The sequence below is a fragment of the Hyperolius riggenbachi genome, chromosome 1, assembly GCF_040937935.1.
Source record: "Hyperolius riggenbachi isolate aHypRig1 chromosome 1, aHypRig1.pri, whole genome shotgun sequence".
Classification (NCBI taxonomy): Eukaryota; Metazoa; Chordata; class Amphibia; order Anura; family Hyperoliidae; genus Hyperolius; species Hyperolius riggenbachi.
The window spans coordinates 215,410,677-215,432,077 of NC_090646.1; the positions used below are offsets into that span (position 1 = coordinate 215,410,677).

General features: G+C 45.0%; 1 protein-coding gene across 1 annotated transcript in view; it reads right to left on the reverse strand.

Moving 5' to 3' along the window:
* EXOSC9 (exosome component 9) overlaps positions 1–18,915 on the reverse strand; it is a 49,541-nt gene extending 30,626 nt beyond the window's left edge. Inside the window, exons 1-3 of the mRNA XM_068280377.1 lie at positions 18,682–18,915; positions 15,331–15,425; positions 13,591–13,710 (exon numbers count right to left, since the gene is read on the reverse strand). Coding sequence (XP_068136478.1) covers positions 13,591–13,710; positions 15,331–15,425; positions 18,682–18,747 — 281 coding nt within the window. The 5' untranslated portion in view covers positions 18,748–18,915. The remainder of the gene's footprint in view (positions 1–13,590; positions 13,711–15,330; positions 15,426–18,681) is intronic.
* Positions 18,916–21,401: the final 2,486 nt, after the last annotated feature.

A 21,401-nucleotide genomic window follows, 5' to 3' on the forward strand; every position in this document is an offset into this window, starting at 1 on the left:
AGCCTATCACAAGCTGGTTAGTTTGTTTGTAAACAGTGCCTAAAACTGTTAATTACAAGCCAGGATTGCAGCAGAGAGTGGCAGAAACAGCACAGAGGGGCACAGGAGAAAATAAGGAATAGAATGGTATACTTTTTAGTGTAAGAATATTAGAGTACAGATTCTCTTTAAAGAGACTCCGTAACAAAAATTGCATCCTGTTTTTTATCATCCTACAAGTTCCAAAAGCTATTCTAATGTGTTCTGGCTTACTGCAGCACGTTCTACTATCACCATCTCTGTAATAAATCAACTTATCTCTCTCTTGTCAGACTTGTCAGGCCTGTGTCTGGAAGGCTGCCAAGTTCTTCAGTGTTGTGGTTCTGCTATGAACTCCCCCATCCAGGCCCCTCTCTGCACACTGCCTGTGTGATATTTAGATTAGTGCAGCTTCTCTCTGTTCTATTATCTTTTACAAGCTGGATAAATCCTCCTCTGAGCTGGCTGGGCTTTCACATACTGAGGAATTACATACAGGCAGAGCTGTCTGCACTCTGCAGGAAGAAATAGCCTGACACTTCAGTGGAAGATAGCTGCAGGGGGAAAAAAAACACACAAATGATCTCTTGAGATTCAAAAGGATGGCTGTATACAGCCTGCTTGTGTATGGATGTATTTTCTATGTGTGGACATACTGTACATCAATCTACTTCCTGTTTTGGTGGCCATTTTGTTTGTTTATAAACAAACTTTTTAAAACTGTTTTTAACCACTTTTAATGCGGCGAGGAGCGGCGAAATTGTGACAGAGGGTAATAGGAGATGTCCCCTAACGCACTGGTATGTTTACTTTTGTGCGATTTTAACAATACAGATTCTCTTTAAGCCCAATCTACACGATACGATTCTTTGTGTGATTCGATTATGATTCTATTTATGATCCGATTCAATCCGACATGTCCAATCGGGATTCGATTTGCCATTGCAAAACAACGGCAAATCGAATCCCGATTGGACATGTTGGATTTAATCGGATCGTAAATAGAATCGTAATCGACTTGCACAAAGAATCGTATTGTGTACATGGGGTTTTACTGTCTTCTTCCCCTAGCCAAATTAAGCGAACTGTGAGGCCCCTGGGCTCATACACATGCTCAATTAATACTTAACAATTGTGCTTAGATAGTTATATCAACATTTCAAAGTCTGATTAATGTACAGACAAGGGGTTCAGACATAGCCAAGCAGCATGTACTGTTTAATTGAGAGGGCACATCATGCAGAGAACAAGTGAACAAGTGAACAGTGGCATGGGGAAAAATGCATGGGGACAATGCAACCAATTATTTACTGTAGTAGATTACTAAATGATGTGAGGCAACTGTACACATGCTAGATTCCTGGGTGACAGTGCAGAATGATTGTCACAGCAGAGCTTTACAGTTTTTGTAAAACTAGGTGTATTAGCTCTGCTTTAACCTCCCGGAGAACGCTGATAGTAAATCCTACGCCGCGCTTGTGGGCGTCTGATGCGGCGTAGGATTTATGCTACCTTCTGCTTCCGCTCCAGACGCGATCATGCGCAGCTGAGAGGGGGGATTAAGCTGTCATATGACAGCTGACCTCTCCCATCAGTGATCAGGAGCCATCACGATTGGCTCCTGATCACTATGATCGTCGGCTGATCATAGTGATCACTATTAGAGCAGCGGCGGTAGTAGGTGAAGAAAATTATCCACTCACCTTCCTGACGTACTGGGGGGTACTCACCTTGGGTGGGGGAAGCCTACGGATCCTATTGAGGCTTCCCCCGTCCTCCTCGGTCCCGCGGCGGCGGCGAAAATACTCCCGGAGCAGCGGCGATGTAAATATTTACCTCTCGGGCTCCAGCGTAGGTGCAGTATCCACTCTTCCCACAGAGATAGGCGAAAATAGCCGATCTCCGCCGGGCTGCTCTACTGCCCAGGCGCAAGTCTCCGTCAGAAGAGATGCAACAGCGCCCCCACTAGAGCCTGGAAAGGTAAATATTGAACAGGAGGACGGGGGGAGGGGGGGGGTTTGGAGCCTCGATAGGGTCCAGAGGCTTCTCCCTACTGAGGTGAGTACCCCCAGGGGAACTTTTTTCAGTACAGGTTTTTTTTAAGTGTTGGGTCCCGGCTTGATGATGTCATCAAGACATGACCCGGAACTTAGCAGCAGTGCGAGCAGGGAAGCCGGCCAAAGATGCTCATCGCTGGACCCTGTTAAGTGAGTAAAGGCTGCTCGCAATATGGGAGGGGCAACTGGATCCATTGGGTACACCATGCCTGGCTAACTATACTGGGGATCAGGCTGCCTCACCCCCCCCCCCTCTGCATGTAAAATGGCCTGGTCCTTAAGGGGGGGGGGGGGGGGTTAGGCAGCCAGTCCCCAGAGGGTTAAGCTGGCCACTCACAGGCAGGTACAATCAAAGGAGGATTGCCAATGTTTAGCAGGAAGCAGCGTGTATACACGTCTATGCAGAGCAGGAGACCGGCGGCTAGTGAGTGATCGGTGATTGGAACCATAGAGGTGAGTAGCTATTTACAGCGCTTCCCTGCTGCAATCACTCTGCATCTGAAAAGGGGGGGGGGGGGGGAAGCACGGAGGGAGGCCCGGGGAGAGGAAGGGAGGGAGAAGTCGCGGCTGCCCCCTCCATTATGGGGGGGGGGGGGGACCTACCTAACCTATACTGGGGGGGGGGGTTGGCAGCTACCTAATCTAACCTTTACGGGGGGGGGGGGGGCAGCTACCTAATCTAACCTATACTGGGGGGGGGGGGGCAGCTACCTAATCTGACCTATACTGGGGGGGGGCAGCTACCTAATCTAACCTACACGGGGGGGCAGCTACCTAATCTAACCTACACTGGGGGGGGGGGCAGCTACCTAATCTAACCTATACTGGGAGGGGGGGCAGCTACCTAATCTAACCTATACTGGGGGGGAGGGGGGAAGCTACCTAATCTAACCTATACTGGGGGGGGGGGGCAGCTACCTAATCTAACCTATACTTGGGGGGCACCTACCTAATCTAACCTATACTTGGGGGGCACCTACCTAATCTAACCTATACTTGATAAAGATTCATATAATCGATTATTAAGAGAACACGAGCCAATGCCTGGGTTCAGAAACATACTTACCTAAGGAGAGAGAGAAGCCTCTGAATCCTAATAGGGCTTCACTTGATATCTGGTCCCCCACTACTTCTCGTACACCCTCCAGCTGGTCAGGGCCGTGCTCTTCTGACATGAGTGCGACGCGGCTGTGGCTGAGCAAGCATGGCCATGCCTGCACAGTAGCATGGAGCCGATTGTGCAGCTCCAGATTTCTGTACAGGCACGGTATGGTCACGCTTGTACTTGAAGAGTAGCGGGGGGGGGTTAAGAGGGGTTGTAGAAGATGAGATTACAGACAACCCGGTGGTTTGGCGCTGCTGGAAGATGGCCGCGTAAGAGACGAGCCCCGCCATAGACCCGCTTCGGCTAATATGAGCACTAATAAAGCACCTAAGAAGTCCCAGACGAATCCTAAGAACACCGGGACCGTAGATACGCCGGCTTCTAAATCTATTCTGGAGATTTTCCGCCAGCAGAAGTCCGGACAGTTTGGGCCTGTTAACAGCAGCATGGCGTCGGCCCCTCCTAAGCTTAACGCAGCACAGCAGAACGAGTCAAGGGACTCATACAGCCACTCCGATAAGGGGGTTCTGGATCGTCTAAACACTATGCCCACAACTGAAATCATGAAGGCAATTGCTGCTGATATCAAAGAAACCTTCACTGCAGCCATCGCAGAGCTGAAAGAGGATGTCACACAGATTAACAAACGCCTGCTGACTGTAGAACAAGAAGGGCAGGACACTAAAAAGCATGTTAGTGACATACAAAGCCATGCAGCATATCGAGACTCCAGACTGTTAGACCTCCAGCAATGGCTGGAGGACCTTGACAATAAAGGCAGACGAAATAGTAGAGTGAGGGGCCTGCCTGAATCTATTCCAAACGACCAGATTAAACCGGCGATCACCGCCATCTTTAATGAGCTGCTGGAAAGGCCTAAAGACACGCAGATAGATCTAGAAAGAGCGCACAGAGCCTTAAGACCCAGGCGCAACGATGATGATCCGCCGAGAGACGTAATTTGTTGCTTCGCTAGCTTCTCTCTCAAGGAGGAAGTTATGAAAAAGGCAAGAGAGCAATAGATAATCAAGTTCAATGATGCAGATATAAAACTGTTCCAAGATCTCTCTGCCATCACTCTCCAAAACAGAAGAGCATTGAAACCATTGCTGCAAATGCTCAGAGAGAGAGGCATTACTTATCAATGGAGATTTCCCTTCTGCCTACACGCCACAAAAGGATCGATAAACGCGCTGCTTCGTGTTCCAGCTGCCACACCACACTTTTGCAAAATGTTGGGCCTGCCGAAAGTTCACCTACCCGAATGGTTTCCCGAAGAAAAAGACCTATCGCCCTCCCAGGGAATAGGCCCTTCAAACAGATCTTTTAACATTGGAGACACTCGCAGGATGACACGCAGGGGCTCTAAATTCTACGGTGCAGGCCGCAGACAGCGGCACAGCTCCGCATCAGATACACAAACAGATCTTCCAAACGAAGCTCAACAAGACGACACTATCAAGCTTGAGGAGCTACCGCTAGAGCCGGAGATCACCACTCCAACCTGATTGAACGATGAATGTTTGGAGCAAGTTCCAGGTGACTGACCCGATTTAAAAGTGCTGGCTTACGTTGCATCTACGGTACTCCATTTATGGCTGATGAGCTGGTGGTTTGTTTTTCCCCTCTCCTCCTTTTTTCCCTCTTTCTCCCCCTTTAGTTCTACTAAGGAGTTATCTTATCATACTGCTCCAAAGGGCATTGACTACTCCAAGCCAGTTTTTGGACTGTTACACTGGTCAGCTTGTATTAAGATGCAAACGATAATTCTATATGTTTTAATAATTATATGCCATTAACCCTTTTGCTTTCTCCTTATGGAACAGGTTTGAGATTGTTATGCTAACTGTTGTTATGCATATGTTCAAGATTTTTTTGATTTCTAGTTATCACAGTATTTCTTAAAACCTCTACTGTTTATTATTTGTGAAACATGTAGGAATACATATATTCTATATATATTTACTGGTTCAATCTAACATTTAGACACATGCTCTGCTATACCAGCGGGACAGAGGTGGTGAGGGGGGGTTTCCTGAAAGATTCTACCAGATTATTTTAGTGTTTAGATCTTTAAATGAGCAATAAGTCTAGTTTTGAGGCTGGGGTGAAGGAGGGGTTGAGGCTATTGAGCTTACTCACCTTGTTCAGTTTTTCTTCTAGTTAGCCCTTTTATCCCCTCTCCCACCCAGTGATTATATAATAATTGCTGACCTAAACTATGGTACCTCCTTAAGCACTCTACATAGTAGATACTTCCATATGCCGTATTGCATTTACTAACTGGCTTCTCGAGCAAATTGCTCAATGTTTGTCACTTCAAACACCCTACTTATTTGGTTCTCTCTACGTATACTCTTCATTTATACAGTAGTCGAGATAAACCAGAGGGATAGACCCTTCGTATGCTCATTTTGGGACGAGTCCTCAACTCTGACTTGCCAGAAAAATGCAGCCTGTTAGCTCCTGGAAAGTAGCTTCATATAATGTTAAGGGCCTGAACACCCCTGAACGAAGAACAGCCCTTTTACAAATACTGCAAAAAGAAAAAGTACATATTGCAATGCTGCAGGAGACCCATTTTGCTAGAGAGCGTATACCCCGCTTAAGAGATAAACATTACACTAGGAGCTACCACGCTGTTGCACCATCGGGAAAGGTTAAAGGGGTCTCTATCCTTATCCACAAACACTGTGAAATTGACATCACCAAATCACAGATAGACCCAGAGGGGCGTTTCATCTTTTTATTGGGTAAGATTGAGAATAGAGAAGTTACTCTTGTAGCAGTTTATACTCCCAACGTGAAGCAGGCAACTTTTTTAACTAGTGTTGTATCACAACTCTTGACTTTTGCTAAAGGAATGATTATTTGGGGAGGAGATAGTAATGTCCCTCTCAATCCTGCACTTGATACATCTGACGGGAAGTCCATGATTCCGCTCCAATGCCTTAAAAAATAAAAATGAAAAATCTGTTTAAGGGCTTAAACTTATTAGATGCGTGGAGGATTTTTAACCCTAAAGGCAAAGACTATACATACTACTCTAATCCTCATAAAAAATACTCACGCATAGATCACTTGCTGATTACACAGGCAGACTTGCACTATGTAAGAAGCGTTGGAATTGGAACAATGGGCTTCTCAGACCATGCTATGGTACATTTTATTGTCTCTTTCCCCACGCATAGAGTCAAACAGTTTAGCTGGAGATTAAACCTGGAACTGATGCAAGACCAGAAAACTATAGTTTTGATTAAAAAAAAAACAAAAAAACAAACAAAAAAAAAAAATCACTGAAAGACTACTTTAGCTTAAACTTGAATGATGATGTCACACCCCTGACTACATGGGAGGCCCATAAGTCTGTAATAAGAGGGGAGCTAATCAAAATCGGGGCGAGGAAAAAAAAGAGAACACCTTTTTCGGGTCGACACTATAATACAGAAAATTGCAAGCTTAGAACACACCCACAAAAAGACACTAGACTCAAAAAGTCTGGAAGAGTTATCCTCCCTCAGATTGGAACTAAAAACCCTCTTCGATAGAAAAGCAAAAAGCATACTCTTATACTCAGAGGCTTTCTTTTACGAATGGAGCAACAGAATAGGCACCCAACTGGCTAAAAGACTAAAGAAAAGGAAAGCTAGACAACAAATAACTGCCATCAAGGACCAGAAGGGAGTGCTGCAACACACGTCAGGAGATAGCGGAAGCTTTTCGTCAATACTACTTAGATCTTTATAATTTGCAGTCGAGACAGACGACTCCTCAAGAGCTGATAGTCAGAAAGAACAAAATTCAAAACTATCTAAAACTTTGGGGACCTAAACACTTAGACAAATCGACCATAGAAGAGTTAGAATTACCTATTAGCACTGCAGAATTTCTTACTACAGTTAAACACCTTAAAGCAGGTAAGAGCCCTGGCCCGGACGGCTTAATCTCAGCTTATTACAAAACGTTTGCCAAAGAGTTAGCCCCTTACTTTGTAAAAGCCGTTAATGGAATCTCAGCGGGTTCTATCCCTTCTAAACAGTTTCTAGAAGCACATATTACTGTTATACATAAAGAAGGGAAGGACCCAACTTCATGTGCGAGTTATCACCCCATTTCGCTCCTAAATAATGACGCTAAAATTTTCGCAAAAATTCTGGCCAACAGAATCTCGCCACTTCTTCCCACTATAATTCATCCAGACCAGGTGGGATTTGTGCCAGGCAGGGAGGGCAGAGACAATACCACAAAAGCATTGGGGGTCCACGAGTGGCTTTCTCGGCGGCCTGTGAGAGGAGGATTTTTCCTCTCCACGGACGCCGAGAAGGCTTTTGACAGAGTTGATTGGCAATACATGAGAGAGATGTTGACATCCTTAGGCTTTGGGCCTGCCTTCCGTGCCTGGATCAATATCTTATACTCCAATCCCTCTGCATCTGTCAAAACCAATGGAATTTTATCCGACCACATTAACATAACTAACGGCACAAGGCAGAGATGCCCCCAATCCCCCCTGATCTACGTCCTTACTTTAGAACCCTTTTGATTTATGTTCGTAATAATAAAGACATTAAAGGAATAGAAATTGACAAGAGAAATTTCAAAGTAGCCGCTTTTGCGGATGACATGTTATTCTTCTTGACTGACCCTCAGCACACCCTTCCGGTCCTGATCAAGGCGCTTCAAGATTTTGGCGTGATCTCCAATTTAAAAATTAACTATGGGAAATATTGGGCCCTAGGAATCACCTTAAAGGGAAGGTCCAAGCAAAATAAAAAAATGAGTTTCACTTACCTGGGGCTTCTACCAGCCCCATGCAGCCATCCTGTGCCCTCGTAGTCACTCACTGTTGCTCCAGTCCCCCACCGGCAGCATGCCGACCTCGGAGGTCGGCGGGCCGTATTACGTACATTTTTACGCATTCACGCCAATGTAGAAACATTAACACATACATTTTTACGCGTTCGTGGCTTAATGCGTACATTTTTACGCATTGATCCACTAACGCGTAAAAATGTATGTGTTAATGTTCCTGCACTAGCTGGAATGCGTAAAAATGTACGCAATGCGGCCCGCCGACCTCCGAGGTCGGCATGCTGCCAGTAGAGGACTGGAGCAGCAGTGAGTGACTACAAGGGCACAGGATGGCTGCATGGGGCTGGTAGAAGCCCCAGGTAAGTGAAACTCTTTTTTATTTTGCTTGGACCTTCCCTTTAACCTCTTGACGACCAGCTAACGCCGATTGGCGTAAACTGGTCGTCTGCGGGTTACCATGGAAACGGCCGCTCGATCGAGCGGCCCTTCCATGTCAGTTCACGGAGGGAGTCTCCGTGAACAGCCGGAGAGCCGCCGATCGCGGCTCGCCGGCAAAATGTAAACAGGCGGGGAAGAAATCCCCGCTGTTTACATCATACGGCGCTGCTGCGCAGCAGCGCCGTAAGGCAGATCGGCGATCCCCGGCCTCTGATTGGCCGGGGATCGCCAGCATATGATAGGCTGAAGCCTATACTTCAATGCGCAGGACGGAAATCCGTCCTGCGCAGCTCACAGGGGGAGGGAGAGGGAGGGAGCGGGAGAGAAGGCGGAGAACGCTGCGGAGGGGGGCTTTGAAGAGCCCCCCCCGCTAAGCAACTGCAGCCGGCGGCGATCAGACCCCCCCAGCAGGACATCCCCCTAGTGGGGAAAAAAGGGGGGGTAGTCTGATCGCCCTGGCTCACTCCTGGTCGGCAAGTGGTTAACGCAATCAGAGATGGAAACATACGCCTCTAACTTCCCCTTCCGTTGGGAACAAAAAGCTATCACCTATTTGGGAATGAAAATTCCTGTTGACCTAGCAGATCTCTTCTCGCTTAATTACTTGCCCTTGGAAAGCAAAATAAAAACCGACTTACAGAGCTGGAACTCTCTGAGGGGTCTTTCCTGGTTTGGCAGGATGGCCGCTGTTAAAATGACCATCCTGCCCAAACTTCTATATATTCTACAGGTGGTGCCAATTGAGGTCCCACTTAGATTTATCAGAGGCTTGCAGATTCGGATCAATGCATTCATCTGGGCAAATAAAAAAAATAAGAATCAAGGACGAAATCCTTTCCCTACCATACGATAAGGGAGGAGCAGGCTTGCCTAATATTAGACTATATTATTACGCGGCACACTTACTCAGAGTGATAGACTGGTCATCCCCAGTAGCCCGCAAGGACTGGACAGCTATAGAACAGGCCATTTGTGAATCCTCTTTACCTGGCCTGGCTTGGGTCCCCAAAAAAAATATTTTGACTCCCTTGAGATTAAACATCCCTTAATTAAAGCTACCCATAAAGCCTTTCAAAATTGCATAGTGCAATTCCATCTCTCTCAATCTCCAGGCCCAATGTCCTCACTGATAGGCAACCCAGATTTTACACCGGAAAGCAGCGTACACACGCCGGACTTTAGGCAACGACGGGTCCGTCGTTGCCTCCCGCTGGGTGGGCGTGCCAGCGACAGTCCGGCGTGTGTACGCTCTGTCGTCAGACTGATACGGCTGTTTCTGAGCGATCCGCCGGGCGGATCGCTCAGAAACAGCCATATCAGTCTGATGACAGAGCGTACACACGCCGGACTGTCGCTGGCACGCCCACCCAGCGGGAGGCAACGACGGACCCGTCGTTGCCTAAAGTCCGGCGTGTGTACGGACCTGGAGACTCATCCAGATATCTCTTATCTTGGAACAAGAGAGATACCCATAGGGTCTTAAGTTTCGTGAACACTGCTGGAATTAAAGATCTGGCTGACATCCAACACCCTGAGACCAATGCTCACATGCCAAAATGGACATACTTCCAAGTACGACACTATATATTGTCATCACAATTGAAACCTAAAAGCAGTCACAACACCTATTACTTTTGACCAGAGATGTCTGGAGAGATCTCCAAAATCACATATTCTTTCATGGGCATACCCTCTCCTGCTAACCGCTAAACCTAGATCAACTTTTTTTTTTTTTTGAAAAAAGGGATAGCCTCCTTCTCTCACCTCTATCTGATACCCAATGGACTACTATCTTCACCAACACTCACAAATCAGCCAGAAATACGAGCTCGAAGGAGCAAAACTTTAAATTTCAGACACTATGGTATAGAACTCCTTCTGTACTACACAAATTCTACCCTGATTACTCTGAATTGTGTTGGAGATGTGGCGAAGCCCCAGGGGACTTACCCCACATTGCATGGAACTGCTCCAGACTATCTCCATTTTGGACGGAAGTTCATAAACTAACTAAAAAGGTCTCTGGCCTAACTGTAAACTTCTCACCTGATACTTTTATGCTTCACAATTCTACTCTGTCTCCACTTTCATACAAAAAAAAATAAAAATCAATTCTGACATTTATGATAAGCTCAGCCAGATCTTTAATCCCGCTTTTCTGGGGGACAACCACAACCCCTACTCTCAAAATTTGGTTCCAGAGAATAAATAAACTAAGAGACCTGGAAGAGCTTGTTATGATTGGCCATGATCAGGCTCATAAAATATCAAAAGTTTGGGCGGTATGGTACGACTTTCAAAGCTCAGACGAATACAAAACAATTATGTCCTGATACTTCTTTCGAAGCCCCATACCCTCTCTTTAAAAAGAGGTCTAGAATTCAATGACTCCCCTGGTAACTGGCTTCGACTCCAAGGTGTTATTATGGTATACTCGGAGACAAATCTCTAAACGACACCTGATCCTTCCGACCTATAGTGGGGTGTCTTGACAGTGACAAGTAGATATTTCCTAACGCTTAGCCAGTGGCTATGATACATCTGAAGACAACGTTATGGTTCACTATTGTTTTGTTGCTACTACTACTACTACATTCTATAGCACTAACCTTCTTTATTTTCTCATTTTCATTTATTCCATGTGTTCTTCTAAAAGCTGTATAATTTTGAAAATGATTTTTGGGAACCTACTGCCCTAAAACTGATTTTAATACTGGAATGCAATCATAACATATTGCTGTAAACGAATTGCCTCTTAAAGTCTAGTTTTACTGTATGCCCTTTTTGGTTCTCAATAAAATATATTGAAATAGAGATTACAGACAACCCTTGTTGGTAATCTTTGGAGGGGAGGGTCTATGCTCATTAGGATCCAGAGGCTTCCATTTTCTTAAATGCTGTATGCACTTCTGCACCCGAGCTTTGGCTCAGGTACACTTTAACCTCCCTGCCGTTCTAATTATTTGCTGCGCACGGCAGGGAGAGGTTTTTTTTTTTTTTTTTTTAAGCATGTAGCTAGCCTAGCGCTAGCTACATGCTTCCCCCCTCCCTGCGGCGTCCCCCCATATGCGCCGATCGCCGCATATGCCCATCCGGAAATCCCGTTCTGAACGGGATTTCCATGAGGGCTTCCCCCGTCGCCATGGCGACGGGTGCGATGACGTCACCGACGTCGTGACGTCAGAGGGAGTCCCGATCCAACCCTCAGCGCTGCCTGCCACTGATTGGCCAGGCAGCGCACGGGTCTCGGGGGGGGGGCACCCTCTGATGCGGCAGGTAGCGGCGAATTGGCACGGAGCGGCGGCGATCGTAAGTGACACGCAGCTAGCAAAGTGCTAGCTGCGTGTATAAAAAAATAAATAAACAAATAAATAAATAATGCAAATCGGCCCAGCAGGGCCTGAGGAATCCTCCTCAGCAGGTTACCCCGAGCTGAGCTCGTGATAACCGGCAAGGAGGTTAAGCCCTTTGTATTAATTGTAATATGGATAATAAATTAATAAATGCTTAAATCCACTTTAATTTACAATCCATTAGAACTTGTTTAGTAAAATGTCTAATAGGGCAAGATAATTGTACAGTGTATGGCTGCCTTAAGCCATGGGAGGACAATTAATTTGGAATTCAGAAGGTACCTGTGATTATACAGAAGGTATTTGCAATTATTCAGGTTAGAGTGAACATTTGAGGTGTCACACAATGTCCCACTAAATAACATCTATGCTGTAAGAATAAAGCCTGATGTGTAGACATGTCACTAATAGAAATGGTCAATGAGATGCAAACAATTCTGCATTGATGCTGGTTTATGCAAATGTATTGCTCATGAAATCAAACAATTTGATAAGTTAAAATTTGGTTTGGTGACTACGGCCTCAATTCATGGAGCATTATCAAACGTTTATCAAACGTTTGATAATTTTCCTCATGGGTAAAATCTAATGTTGAATTCACTAAGGTGTTATAGATTTATTGATCATTTCATTGATAAAACATTCGATAAATCTGTAACACCTTAGTGAATTCAAAATTAGATTTTACCCATGAGGTAAATTATCAAACGTTTGATAATGCTCCGTGAATTGAGGCCTATGAATTAAAGTGTACCTGAGACGGATGAAAAGAAAAGTTTTATACATACTTGGGCTTCCTCCAGCCCCATTCAGGCCATTCAGTCCCTCGCTGTCCTCCTCCACCATCTGGATCTTCTGCTATGAGTACCAGTAATTCAGCTAGTCAGCGCAGTCGGGCCACGTGCTGCTCCCACAGCCAGGAGCGTTCTGCACCTGCGCAATAGTGCTGTGCAGGTGTAGTACGCTTCCGGTGGCGGAGTGTGTGCATGCGCACTACGCCAGACTGGCTCAAGTACCTGGACTCATAGCAGAAGATCCAGGAAGCGGAGGAGGACAGCAAGGGACTGATTAGCCTGAAGGGGGCTGGAGGAAGCCCCAGGTATGTATAAAACTTTAATTTCATCTGTATCAGGTATACTTTAAATTACACAGTAGTACTATACTCTACATATGCACTCCCCACAGAGCTGCAGGGAATCCACTGAGAATGTTGTGCACATTGAACACAGAGGTGTTGTCTATCACCCATAAACCTGGTTCAGATTGTACATGAAGAAGAATGTGTAAGAGGAAGAATCTCCTCATTCCCCTGCAGAGTACCTGCACATAATTCTTACATGTACCCACAGTTGCATTGCCTAGGGCCTGATAGATGTTCTTTGTTCCTGTCTGTACCTTCTACAAGTTCTTCTACCAAGGACTAGTTTTAGTCTATGACTAAAGGGAATAAATATGGCAGTCTGCATATCCTTCTCACTTCAGTTGTTTTTTAAAATTCGTAAGCGTTGGCAGTTAAGAGATGAATTTCATGTTACATACTTTCAATCAACAAGATTGTAATATGCAAATTAGAGGAGTCGGTGGAATCCTAAACTGAGGAGTCAGTGGATTTTTGTACAGACTCCACAGCCCTGGTTAAGCTATCAGTGACACCACAGGGATAATTTGCATATTTAGCAGTGATGCATTGTAGGACACCTCAAATGCTCACTCCGACCTGAATAATCACAAATATCTTCTGTTTTAAGAAGGGAAAGTTCTGTTTTATACACCATACAGAATAAATCACAGGTACAAACCAACCTACCGTCCTGCCTCAAATGATGGAGAGGCCATAGCAGTTAGTTCCAAGTTGAAGAAGATAAGGCCTTCAGTAGGTCGGTTCATTTTGGGGGCAACTAGTTCACAGGACACCTGCCCGAGAACTCTGAAAGAAAAAGTAACACCAGTTGAGTACACACAGGTGAATAAGAGTGTGTAAAATTATTTAAAGAGGGATTGTCAGCCACAAAATCAATTTCCACCTACCCACTGCTCAGTGTTTATTATGCAGCCTGCAACCTTACCCTGCATTGCAAGCACTCAAATCCAAAATCAGCAGTGTTTCTGCTGTAATAAATCTCATCTGTCAGCCAGGCTGTATTTGGTACATTGCTGACAAGAAGGAAGCTGGTCATCACCCCTTCCACATGCCTGCTCCTCAGTGAACCAAAATGGCAAATGCCAGGAACAGAATTATCTTTATTCACTATATAAAATAAAAACAGTACAATACATGGTATGTAAGTAAAACTAGTAGTTATCTACTTATACTGTATATGTGGGGCTTTAATAGGTTATAAAGAGACACTGCCGCAGAAAAAAAAAATATGATTTAATGATTTGTATGTGTAGTACAGCTCAGAAATAAAACATTAGGAGCAGATACACAGTTGTCCAACGGGGGTGGTAATTTGGGAAGGTGTTGAAACAAAAAGAGGCACGATGGATCCGTGACATGGATGTGGTTACAGCTAGGGGTATGAATGAGAGACAGCCCCTCAAATGTTTTCTATAGGGTCATGTGCAATACAATGCTTGTATAGTTGATGTATTTGTATGCTCTAAAGTTGTATAGTGGTTGATAGTTATATCAGTCTTTTAATTATATGTTCTATGCACAGGTGATTCTGTGGCAGTCCTCGATCGGAAGTGCCAGATGTACGGTCAGTCATTGATTTAATGTTTGTTGGCAGCCGAGGAGGAGTGCCATATGACCGCTGTTCAATACTATGAACTAAAGGGTTAATCAATTAATGGGCGGAGCAACCATGGGTGGCGTTGCACACTTGAATGTGAACTTTTGTATCATATTGTCAATGGTATAAAATCCATCAATGCATGCTGTCCTGTTTGTTAGTTTGTCTTTACAGATATGTTCGTCACATTGTCTTCCAGCCAGGGCCAGATTTGTACTTTTTACCGTCCAAGGCCAACTATATCGTCTGTATGGTTGTTAGCTCTGTGTGCCCCAACAAGAATTCTCCTTACTTTCCATCATTGGTGTCACAGACAATAGGTATTTTAGTAATATGCGTATAGATTATATGTTATGTTTTGAACTTTTATGTTATGCTTGCCATCTCATTAATGACGGATCCAATGTGTCCCCATGAGAGTAAGGCTGATGTGTACCTGCAGGATAGAGCTTACATATCTTGCAGGGACAGCACAAGTACAAGACAGAGTTCAAAGGTTAAAGCTGTCCTTGTAGATAGTGATGGCTGCATAAAACAGCTTTACTGCCACTCACTGAGCCGCCCCTAAACGTATGGTGCCCTAGGCCATGGCCTATGCGGCCTTGCCAGAAATCCGGCCCTGCTTCCAGCAGAATGCATTGCACCCGCCTTTTAATACACCATGCACTACAATGAAAATAAGTGTAATAAGGTTTCCAATTTTGCATTTTCATCTTTACATTATTACAAAACATCTATGACAGTTTAAGCTACAAAAAAAAAAAAAAAAAAAAAAAAGGCCGAACAACAAAACTAAAGTAGTTATATACCTGGTTTTTCCAAGCTCAACGATGCAACAGCCATATTCCGTTCCAAAAGTTATTTTAATATTTCTGTAGTCGTATGTCTCTCTTCCATCAAGACGCTAGAGATATAAACAGTGTCAGGATTTAGAGAAATTTCAACCTGTAATGGTTACCTTATTTTAAACTAAAACTAACTATTACTATAACTTTATAGTGCCATTGTCTCCATATAAAAAAGGTAGTATACAACATAAATGTCACAATAACTAAAAGAGAGCATAACATACCTTACAACAATTAGGCTAGGTCAGTGATCTGCAAACTTGGCTCTCCAGCTGTTAAGGAACTACAAGTCCCACAATGCATTTGCCTTCATGAATCATGACTGTGGCTGTCAGACTCCCACAATGCATTGTGGGACTTGTAGTTCCTTAACAGCTGGAGAGCCAAGTTTGCAGATCACTGGGCTAGGTTGACAGTGGAAGTTGTGTTGCATTCCCTGTAAAAGCAGGAACGCAACAGATTGGGAAAGCTGTACCACACCTTATCCATGTGTCGCTTCTCATACAGTGAAGCATGGCGTCAATAAAAAGTATGCTTCACTGCTACTATTTATGCGCGCGTTTTGCAGTAATGCAGTGCATTATGATACTGCACGTCATTATACCACAACGCCCCCTCCAAACTGCGAGCATCGCATAGGTGGTGCATTGCGGCAAGCCGCGTTACAAAGTGCCTGATATGCCGCGATGCACCACTGTGAATGTAAACTTCCCAGAGACAGGAGAGACCCCTGCCCAGGCTGCCCTTGCCACATTACAGTTTAAAATGATGCAGATGATATAAAAAGCAAGACTCGGAATATGTTCTATATATTTAGAGACTGATTTGCTGTGTTCAATTCTGCAGAAGTATAGCTTTGCAGTGGCTGAAGAAAATGTCCTAAGCGGCATACTTAGGTTGATAACAGTCGGACACAGAAAACAAGATATTAGTGTGGGAAAGATTTTTAAATATCAGAGTCACTGATTGCGGTATCTGTCTCACTAAGGCCTGGGTAACACATAAATCTACACATTTCCTGTCTGCTCCAGTACTGTCCTGTCAGTTTTCTATCAGTTTTACCTGACTGGCCCAGAATTGTACACCTTTTATGTGTGAACACAGCCATAGAAACATACAAAACTGACAGGACTGGACCAGAAATGTACAGATTTATGCGTGAACAAAGTCATATAAACACATGTAAAACTGATGCCAACTGTCAAAAACTGACAGGACTAGACATTATTATGTGTGAACCAAGTTTCTGTGGCTGTGTTCACACATAAAAGGTATACATTGCTGGTCCAGTCCTGTTTGTTTTGTATGTTTGTATGTGTTCACAAACAAAAGGTGTAAATTTCTTGTCTAGTCAGGTAAAACTGATAGAAACCGGATGCAAAACTGACAGGACAGTACTAGACCAGAAATGTGCAGATTTGTGTGTGAATTTAAGATGCCCATACACACATCAATTTTCCCCTTAATTTCCCAGCAGATTTGTTCACTTTGTTCAAACTGGATGGAAGTCACTTCCTTTAAATATTCAATTAGATCGATTATGACAAAAAAAAAAAAAAAAAAAGGTGGGGAGGAACAAACACCAAACGACAGTATAGATCAAACAGGAAGACAAATCAATTTCAATAGGGGATGGGACTGGGGTAGCAGGCCATAGCATTGCATTGAGTCAAACAGGGCACTCCTGCAGTTTGATTGATTTTCAGTAGATTCCAGGCTGGAATCTATAAAAAAAATAAATAAAAAAAAACTCAATGTTCTGTGTGTGGTAGGAATTTATTCTTCCTGAAGCAATTCCTTTCTGAAAGGAAACAATCTTTTGGCAAATTGGGTGTGGGTTGGAGACGAAGAAAACTCAGATAACCCCCACGAAGAGATGAATTGCCCAAAAACCTGTCGGTTCTGTCAGATTTTAACTGCCTACATTTTTCGCAATAGTTGACCTTTAAGATTTTACTTCCTTCCTATGCCAGTAGTAGAGTCAATCAGTGAGGGGAAACCTCACACTAGGTAGGGACACAGCGAGTAATAAAGTCATGCAGATATGTTAACCCATTGCTATTTTCGCGACTGGCATAACTACTGTACATTGAGAAGTATGAGTGAAGAAACGTTATTGTTCCATACAAAAATTGTACTCAAGACTGATTTTTATGTGGAGTGAAAAGAGATTGGCTATCATTCATAAAGGTGCAGTCGGTAGTGCGGGAAAACACCGTTCTTCTCCGCAACCGGTACTTAAAGAGACTGTAACCACAAAAAGATCCCCTGGGGGGTACTCACCTCGGGTGGGGGAAGCCTCCGGATCCTAATGAGGCTTCCCACGCCGTCCTGCATCCCACGGGGGTCTCGCTGCAGCCCTCTGAACAGCCGGCGACAGGCCCGACTGTAAAATCAATATTTACCTTTGCTGGCTCCAGCGGGGGCGCTGTGGCTGCTTTCCTCTCCGAACTACACGGAAATACCCGATCTCAGTCGGGTCCGCTCTACTGCGCAGGCGCCGGAAACTTGCGCCTGCGCAGTAGAGCAGACCCGACGGCGATCGGGTATTTCCGTGTAGTTCGGAGCCGACAGCAGTCAGAGCGCCTGCGCAGGAGCCAGGAAGGTAAATATTACGTCACGGCTGCACGGAGGGCTGCAGCGAGACCCCCGTGGGACAGAGGATGGCGTGGGAAGCCTCATTAGGATCCGGAGGCTTCCCCCACCCGAGGTGAGTACCCCCCAGGGGATTTTTTGAGGTTACAGATCCTCTTTAAGACTTCTGGGTGGTCATTCATAAAGAAGTTGCCTGTTGCGGTAGAAGTGCAGAGGTTTTCTGGAGGAAGCTGGCGGTAGCATGGCGGAAGACATGCGGAAAGATAAAAGCTGCCCGATTCCCTCCGTGCGCTCCTCTGTCTGATGCTGCTTGGGAGGTCCGTCCCATTCATTTACACTTATTCCGCCCGCCTATCGCTACTGTGGAGCAAGCGGTATTTTCCTTCTGCATACCGCTTGCTCTAATCTTTATGAATGGACGTGTTTGTAACTTTTTCTAGATAAATCTAGAAAAACTCTGCACAAGGCGGAAATGTATCGCTCTGTCAGCTTTTCATGCGGAAAGAGCCTTTATGAATGGGGATTTTGCAGAGTGTTTGCAGAGTGTTCGGTAAAGTCACCGGTATTAAGCATTTCCGCATGCGGAAATGCTTTATGAATGATAGCCATCCATGCAGAGCTCTACTATTACTACCTGTCAGGAAACACACATGAAGTACACGATCAGCATCTCTACCAGGAATGCATATGCAGAAGCCCGCAGCACTGACCCAATACCTTTCTTTCACTTATCGCCTGCAGCAGAAACGCTCTCTCGCAGTTGGACAGCGGGGTCTCCCTCATGATAACGTCTTATGCCTCAGTTATGCAGGACTTCTCTTTGATTTTGACTTTACTTGTTATGTTCCTTCCTGCAGCACCGAAAGCATAGAGCAAGACCCACGTGAGGAAGTTTTTGCCGCACCTGACGTCATAATGTTGCGCTAGTCCAGCGTGCGCCCAGACACCGGGCACGCCTACCAAACTGTCAGGAGCGGGCGGTGCTATGTCTGATTGAGCTGCCCTACGTCACTGAGCTCAGCGCCTAAACACGCGCATGCTCAGTAAACCAAAAGTAGCCCGCCTGCATTTCTTCAAAGAAATCAGAAAGAGGCGGAGATATGGGGAAAGCAATCAGTGGGTAGTTCGGCTCTACGTCGCTAGTCCCATGGCCAATTGCAACGGGTAACTTTGCATATCAGGGGGTGGCCTTCCAAGTGCATATTCTGCTGCTTGTGTTGGATAAAACTAAATATATAGTAAACCGTTCGTCAGACTTCTAATAAAACTATTTTAGACGAGTTAGGTAAAATTCTAGTCGTGTCTGTGGAGATTAAGTTTAAGTCGCCCTAGGCTGACTACTGCAACAGTACCAGGCACATAAATAGGAGTCAGCTCAGCTTGTAGTTTCGGATGTGAGGGCGATCTGGCTGCGACATCTGTCACCCCATTGATCGCTAGGGTTGATTCGGCTGATCTGGCTGGCTAGGCGGGTGTCCCCTTCCTCCCTCACCGCTCCATGTGCGTCCCTCCCGAAGCTCCGCGCTCGGTCGATGAGGATGGCTCTCCCCGGTAGAAGAAGCACCGAACTTCGGTCAAGTAGCTGCGCTCCCCTGCTAGAACTTCCATCAAAGGGTCCCATTTGTACGTAGGGTAGTCAAGCTCCAAGTCTTCAGGACACATCCAAGTGTGGCGCTGCACGTGGCAGTATGCCTTTCTTTTATCACTACAATATACATCTGTATTATATGTATATGTATGGCATATATGTATATGTATGACATAAACGTTTGCTAGCACTGCACTTACTACTTGAACAGTGGTTTTACAAGCATTTCTATGCAGATTAATATTTAGTATAATTTTATTTCTGTGATGGAATGTGTGGTATAGTAATCACCACTGGATAGCGTTAGTTGTATTATTGTTAGGCAGGGGTCACACTTGTTGAAAGTTTCGTGTAACACACCAGTAATGCATTCCTATGAGGCTGCTGCATCTGGGATACCGTATTAGCGTTTTAAAAAAGATACAACCTGCACTACTTTTCTGCAAAACTCGTGATTCATCAATGAAATTTATTTGCTACTGTAAAAAAAAAAAAGTGTGCGTTCCAATCGCAAGACAAACGCACACATCATGCATAGAACTGCTTGCCAGGAATTGTCTGTGCAGAGGCGGCCTTTGGGGGTGGCAAGTGGGGTGATCGCCCCAGGCCCCGCACATGAAGAGGGCCCCGCATGTCATGCTAGCCATACCATGCTCATTTTGGTGGTGGTGAAGGAAAGGTCTACAGAAGTCTAGCTGTTTGTGTTCTGAGCAGTGTGTCATTTACAAATACTCCGATTTTCCTATTTTGTTTTACACACCTTATATTTTGCACCGCCCCCCCCCCCCCCCCTTTTATTGCTTAGGTTTTCGTCTTCAGCATGCTTTACTGTACTATGCCGTTTGCATTTTTGTAATTAATTTCTGCACTGACATGAATCTTGCCAAATGTCAGATTAAGGTAACGTGCAAGAGCCTCGGCCTGAGGGCCCCATAGGCATTTAGGTCAGTCAAGCATGGACTGAAGCTAGAGGGGGCTCAGGCTGGAGCTTCAGACTGGCTGGGGATTGGTGCTAGGCTTTCATGGGGAGCTAGGGATAGGTAGAGGGCTGGCTGGGAGCTAGGGACAGGTACAGTTTGATTACATTACGTACTGTAATTGTTCCTGTATTGGTTGGCTTAGGGTTTTTAAACAATAATAAGGCATACTGCTTTAGGGCCCTTTTCCATTAGCAATCACAATCACAAACGGCAGCGATTGCGATTTTTCATTAATTCTGTTATGCGATTGCTATTTTCATTTGCATTGCATATCACTCTAAAAATCGTTCCACAAAGCGGTTGTGATTTCCAAATCAAATCACTATAGTGGAAAATACTTCTCATGATTTCTATGACAAAGTAACAACCCTAGCGATTTAAAATCACTAGGGATCTTAAGGTGGCCACTAACTGTCCAATTTCTAGCGAAAAATCGTTCGAGCGATCAGAAATTCTGATCGGATGAAAAATCGTTCACTACACCATCAACTAACCAATCTTTGCTTCCATCTATCACGACCACCAAGAAATCCAAATTTTCGTTCGACGAAAATTCATTCGGGCGACATTTTTTTCACCTCGTTCATAATCGATTGTGTCCACCAATGGAGATTATTTACAACCAATCCGATCAGAATTTCTGATCGCTCGAACGATTTTTCGATAGAAATTGGACCGTTAGTGGCCAGCTTAAGATTTTGTGATTCAGCTGTGCAGTGGAAAAGGGCCTTAGAGGTGGACAAGCCGTGACTGTGGTGGTACAGTACATGGCCTTCACTTATGCCTCTAGGCCCCACATATGACACTCGCCCCCAGGCCCCGCGTACTGCCGGCTCTGTGGATCTTGCTGACACAAGTGTGATCCCTCC